Source organism: Quercus robur, chromosome 2 (genome assembly GCF_932294415.1).
Source record: "Quercus robur chromosome 2, dhQueRobu3.1, whole genome shotgun sequence".
Taxonomy (NCBI): Eukaryota; Viridiplantae; Streptophyta; class Magnoliopsida; order Fagales; family Fagaceae; genus Quercus; species Quercus robur.
This window is the reverse complement of record NC_065535.1, coordinates 84,440,036-84,446,035: the sequence shown is the minus strand read 5'-3', so window position 1 is coordinate 84,446,035 and position 6,000 is coordinate 84,440,036. Positions and strand designations below refer to the sequence as shown.

General features: G+C 45.3%; 2 protein-coding genes across 2 annotated transcripts; one reads left to right on the top strand and one right to left on the bottom strand.

The window, feature by feature from the left end:
* Window positions 1-1,481, top strand: LOC126704547 (uncharacterized). Its single transcript, XM_050403521.1, has 2 exons — window positions 1-1,377; window positions 1,452-1,481. Exons 1-2 carry the CDS (start codon window positions 1-3, stop codon window positions 1,479-1,481), a joined length of 1,407 nt encoding a protein of 468 aa, XP_050259478.1.
* Window positions 1,482-3,004: 1,523 nt separating this feature from the next.
* Window positions 3,005-5,178, bottom strand: LOC126704530 (uncharacterized). The gene is made up of 5 exons (XM_050403515.1): window positions 4,895-5,178; window positions 4,386-4,594; window positions 4,131-4,301; window positions 3,599-4,056; window positions 3,005-3,520 (listed from the first exon to the last, which is right to left on the bottom strand). Exons 1-5 carry the CDS (start codon window positions 5,176-5,178, stop codon window positions 3,005-3,007), a joined length of 1,638 nt encoding a protein of 545 aa, XP_050259472.1.
* Between the last annotated feature and the right edge of the window lie 822 nt (window positions 5,179-6,000).

The window sequence follows — 6,000 nt, the reverse complement described above, 5'->3', positions numbered from 1 at the left end:
ATGGCACCGCTGCTGAGTCCATCAGTGGAAGGAGAGGAACTATATTTGTACCTAGCGGTAACCCCACATGCAGTGAGCTCAGCATTGATAAGAGAGGAAGATAAAGTACAAAGACCTGTGTATTATACAAGCACGGCATTGAAAGGAGCGGAAGGACGATATCCACAAATGGAGAAGTTGGCCTTCGCACTAATCACAGCTTCAAGGAAGCTGAGGCATTATTTCCAAGCACATGTCATTAATGTTATGACAGATCATCCTCTCAAAAAGGCAATGAATAGACTGGATGCTGCAGGACGATTAATCCAGTGGGCTGTGGAGCTAAGTGAGTTTGATATCAGATATCAACCAAGGCATGCCATAAAAGCTCAAGCCCTAGCAGATTTTATTGCAGAGTTTACCCCAAGTCATAACGAGGCAGAGGACAGCAAGAGATGGATCGTCCACGTGAATGGTTCGTCTACACGGCATGCAGGAGGAATTGGTGTGGTCCTGCAGTCCCCAGAGGGAGACAAGCTGAAACATAAAGTCCGTCTACAATACCAAACGACAAACAATGAAGTCGAATATGAAGCCCTCCTCAAAGGGCTAGAATTGGCGAAGTCCGTGGAAGCCAAGTCCATACGTGTCATGGGAGATTCCCAACTGATCATGGGGCAAGTGAATGGGATGTATGAAGCGAAGGAAGGACGAATGAAGAAATACCTTGGTAGGGTGATGCGCCTTGTGAAAAGGTTTGAAAAAGCTGACTTCGTTCAAATCCCCAGGGAGGAGAACGTGGAAGCTGATACTATAGCAAAAGAGGCCTCAGCAGATGAATCATTAGAGAAGTCAGATGAAGTTCAGTATATGCCAAGTATAGATGCCCAGGAAGTACAGCAGGTAGATAACAAAGAAGATTGGATGACTCCCATTATATCATATTTGAAAGATGGACGACTACCAGAAGAAAAGGACGAAGCCAGAAAGGTGAGGGTGAGATCAGCTAGATACGTCCTTATGAATGAAGTGCTATACAAGAGAGGTTTCTCTCAACCTTACCTTAGGTGCCTAGCTCCGGACGAAGCAAACTACGTGCTGAGAGAAGTTCACGAAGGGGCCTGTGGCAATCACTCAGGAGCCAGATCACTTGTCCACAAGATCGTCCGTGCAGGATATTACTGGCCGAACATGCAAGCTGATGCAAAAGCATATGTTAAAGTCTGCGACCAATGCCAGCGATTTAGCAATGTCCCCAGGCAACCGTCGGAATACCTCACCCCAATGGTAGCACCGTGGCCCTTCGCACAATGGGGATTGGATATCTTGGGTCCCTTCCCTTTGGGAGTAAGGCAGATGAAGTTTTTAGTTGTGGGCATCGATTACTTCACCAAATGGGTGGAGGCAGAACCGTTGGCAAATATCACACAACAGAATGTTAAGAACTTCGTGTGGAAGAACATTGTTTGCAGATTTGGAGTGCCGAGGGTATTGGTGTCTGACAACGGACGGCAATTTGACAATGCACTCTTCAAGGACTTTTGCTTACACTTTGGAATTCAGAACCATTACTCCTCACCTGCACACCCCCAAGCCAACGGCCAAGCTGAAGTAGCAAACCGATCCTTGTTGAAAATCATCAAAACTCGGCTTGAGGGGGCAAAGGGAATATGGCCAGATGAATTACCAGGAGTTTTATGGGCATACAGGACCACTGTGAGGACCCCTACAGGGGAGACTCCTTTCAAGTTGGCCTATGGAAGCGATGCAGTCATACCTGCAGAAGTGCATATGGCTAATCACAGGGTGATGACGTATCAAGACAAGGATAATGAGGACCAGCTTCGTCTGAACCTCGATCTAATAGACGAGGTAAGGGCAAACGCAGAATACAGGGCAGCAAAGTATAAGAACCTCATGGCTAAGCAGTATGATGCGATGGTGAAGCCTAGGCGTTTCCATATAGGAGATCTCGTCCTGAGAAAGGTCTCTTTGTCAACCAAGAACCCAGCACATGGGAAGTTGGGCCCAAACTGGGAAGGACCCTATAGAATAATCAACTGTAAAAGGCAAGGATCCTACTACCTGGAGGCCCTGGACGGGAGAAAATTGGAACATCCTTGGAATGTGGAGCACCTGAGGAGGTACTACCAGTAAGAGTGAACCTATGGACGAGACTTGGGTCTTATCTGTCTACTAGCGTACTATTATGAGTGATGCTGTTTGATACTACTATGTTTGGTATTGTTTGTGTGTGAAGTTTGAAACTATGATTTACTTTTTATAGTTGTGTTGTGGTTATGGACGAAGTCATGAAGTATGTATTTATTAAATAAAAAGGCATCAGTGTGCATATGCCTTGTCTGTAAACAATATTTATGTTATGTACAAAATGTTGTGTGAATTCTCCATGATATTATCGTCCAATTCAATCCTCAAGAGGGTTGAAAGATCCAAGACGAACAAAATCTCTGGACGCAGAGATGTAACGTCTAAATTTTCTTGAATAAAAGAAACCACATCCATACTCGTCCAACTCATGGACGAGGTAAAGCCAACTGAAACAATCCAAATTCTGGACGAGACAAAAAGTTGGCAAAATAAGTAGACGGTATGAAAAATTAGTTTGCAAGTCTTAAGACGAATCAAGCTAATTAAAAATACTACCTGCTAAGACGAGTTAGACTACAAGAAAAATATGTATTCTCGACATGGACGAGCTAAGAATAAAATAGCTTAGCAGCATCCGTCCATGCAAAGAAAATGAAATCACTCGTCCATTCAAAGAAAATGAAATCATTTATCCATGCAAAGAAAATAAAACTTCATTCAAAGGGTGGACATCCTACGTCCAAAAACCCTTGATTAGTTTGAAAAGTAGAAATAGTATACTTAAAAAACCCGTCCTAAAACCATGGACGAGTATAATGTATTCTTGTTACATAAAGAAGGTCCAAAAACAAAGGACCAAACACAAAAGTTACAAAAAAAGAAAAAGCAAAGCTACAAAGTTTAAAATCCCGTCCTAAGAAGGGGGAGCATTCACTGTAGGCTCGTCCTGAGGAGGCTGAGTGCTGGCGTCGTCTTCCACGTTGACATCATCAGAGCCAGTCTGGAGGAGAGAGCTTGTGGCAGCAGCAAGGTTAAGCTTGATTGTGCTGAAGTCAACTTCAGGAAAGTTTTCAACAGCGTCCATTCTGAAATCTTCAAAACCAGCTGCATAATTGCGATCCAAAGTGTCTGTATACTCTTTGGACGACTTGAACTCAGCCACAGCGTCCTCTCTTGCTTTGGAAAGACGAGCATTCAACTCATTGTTCACCTGTTGTAAGTGATCAATGCGCGTCTCCTTCTCCAATGCATCCGTCCTTAGCTCCTCAATCAGCTTGTTATGCTCTTTGACCTCGTCCTTAGCTTTTTCAGCAAACCCAGCCCATTTTTTACAGTCAGCGTTCACCTCCTGAATCCTCGTCTCCAACAAGACTCTCGTCTTGTCCAGCTCCGTTGCCTGTCTAGACGCTGCTATAAACTTCGACATGGCCTGTGAACAGAGAACAACATAGAATGATTAAATGAGGAAAATTTAATAACTAAACAAGGACGAGGGATACTGGCATACCTTGAAAAGGTCATGGACGCCTGAATGCTCAAATTCCTTCAAGCCCATGTTATAGCACATGTTTATATCCTCGTCCTTGACGGCCATCTGGAACCGTTCCCAAGCCAGGTCTTCATTTGCAATAATATTCATAGAAGGCTGGGACGAGCCAGGCATGGTAGATCTGGCCACAGGAGTTCTGGGAGGAGTCTTGGACGGGGTGGACTCAACTGGAGTGGACGAGTCCACATCAACTATTTGGACGGCAGGCTGAGACGAGGGTGGTTTGGACTTGACCACCTTGGACGAGCTTTGTTTAACCCTTTTATCTCTTCGACTGGGGAGCCCATCCAGGTCAATGTTCTTAGGCAAGAACTTTCTTTTGTCCCCAGCCGTTGGACGATCCTGGGCTTGACCCTCAGGACGTTTCCCCTCTCCTGCGATCTCTTTTCCTCGGTTCTCTTTCATTGTTGACATTCCTAGGACGAGATGAACAAATGAGGAATGTATACATAAAAAAGAAAAAGAAAGGAAGGTTAAGTTAAAAACTTACTTTTTCGCACAGTGACTTCGTGGGCTATAGCTTCGTCTGAAGGCTCGGGACCTAAACCCCACTTGGCCAGACGCCTAAGCGTGACAAGGGAATGGAAGCTCCTGTCTGCGTGTAGACGGGCCCTGTGGACGCGGTCACGGTGAAATTTGCTCAAGGACGGACGTTTGGCAGCTACAAAACAATGAACAAACAAAGGTTAGAAATTGTAAATGTACTAAATAGAAGAATAAAAGTAGACGAGGGGAAGGGACGTACCTTCTGGACGAAGGTTCCCCAGGTCCCCAGTGTAAGGAGGAAAGGGATCCCTGCCAACGTCCACAGGGTTCCCTGCCCAGAAGCCTGAAATAAAAATAAACTCCGTCTTCCACTTCCTATCAGACGAAGCTAGGGACTTGATCAACCTACAATCATTCCCTCTAGCAGTAAATTGGTAAAAACCTTCAGACTGACTTATGGCAGAAGGTCTATAACAATAAAGGAACTCGTCCACTGTAAGAGGACGGTCCCTACCAAAAACTTCCCTCCACAAAATTTGCATGGAGATAATTAATCTCCATGCGTTGGGATTGAATTGACAAACACCTAGACCTAATTTGACTAGTAACTCCCTAGCAAAGGCATTTAAAGGAAACCTAAGGCCACCTAGGAAGTAAGATTCATAGACGCCTATTCCAAAACGGGGCTCACAACACCATTCTCCACGGACGGGTAGCCTAGGGTTAAACTCGTCTGGGATTTGATACCAGGACCTAAGGTTACCTAACCTCTGTTCGTCCGTCTTAGAATGGACGCCTACAGCGCAACTGAAGACGGTTTCTACCTCGTCCGTAGGATTGGACGGAGAACCAGCTTGAGAGCCAGAAGCTCTCCTAAGCTGTTCTTGGACGACTTCAATAGGGAGCCCAGGGGCCCCAGAAGAGTAGTTCTCGTCCGTGCTTCCTCCACTCTCATCACTAGCACTGCTAGAGCTAGACCTATCACTAGTATCATCACAATACTCGTCTATAACCTTATCAAGGCTATCTGTGGACGAGGAAGCAACAGACATCCCTAAGAAGAAACTTAAACCTAAAGACGAGAAAAAGAAGAGTACCTGGCTCTAGACGGAAGAAGACTCTAGACGCAGAGAACTCTTAGACGAGGCTCTAGACGATGGATGTCAAGGAAGAAAATTTCTGGAATGAGGAGGGTCAAGGGAGGCATTCCACTATTTATAGGATGCTGACCTGGGTAATCGAAACGACCCAACCAATACAGAAGCAACACGTGGCATCAATCTTGGAAAAATAAATCGACAGAATCAGTCTCTAATAAGAAAAGGACACGTGGTACAATAATTGTTAACCAATTGTGCCCAAGAACGTTCAACCTTTTGGACGACTCACATGGACGAGGGGGCAACTGATGGTGTCACAGAATCCCCAAACCCATAACTCATCCATATGTCTCGTCCAACGAAAGAAGCAACAATAGGCGGAGAGAATTGCAACCGTACCAGCGACCCTCGTCCGTATATGGACGGGCTTAATACCTCAAGATCTACTCGTCATTTATGGACGACAAGCCTTCCAAGATGATCTCGTCCGTCTTTCACTAAAAGTGGACGAGATCATCCTGGAGGTCTCGTCCATCCTCATTATGGATGGACTAAAAGTGGACGAGATCATCCTGGAGGTCTCGTCCATCCTCATTATGGATGGACTAAACGTGGACGAGCTACTCATGAAGGTCTCGTCCATCTTCATTATGGATGGACGAGTTCATCGGCCCGTCCGACCTAAGTAACTTCCACAGCGGTTACTCCCAATTCTCCGGACTCCTCGACACTGGGAACGGTTACCAAATAGATAACCGTTCCACACACTATATA

Coding starts and splice junctions, on each gene's coding strand:
- LOC126704530 (XM_050403515.1), bottom strand. CDS start 5,178: ATGTCTGTTGCTTCCTCGTCCACAGATAGCCTTGATAAGGTTATAGAC. Junction 4,595..4,894: donor TCTAAGACGGACGAACAGAG/GTTAGGTAACCT, acceptor TTATTGTTATAG/ACCTTCTGCCATAAGTCAGT. Junction 4,057..4,130: donor CGAAGTCACTGTGCGAAAAA/GTAAGTTTTTAA, acceptor ATCTCGTCCTAG/GAATGTCAACAATGAAAGAG.
- LOC126704547 (XM_050403521.1), top strand. CDS start 1: ATGGCACCGCTGCTGAGTCCATCAGTGGAAGGAGAGGAACTATATTTG. Junction 1,378..1,451: donor TCGATTACTTCACCAAATGG/GTGGAGGCAGAA, acceptor CATTGTTTGCAG/ATTTGGAGTGCCGAGGGTAT.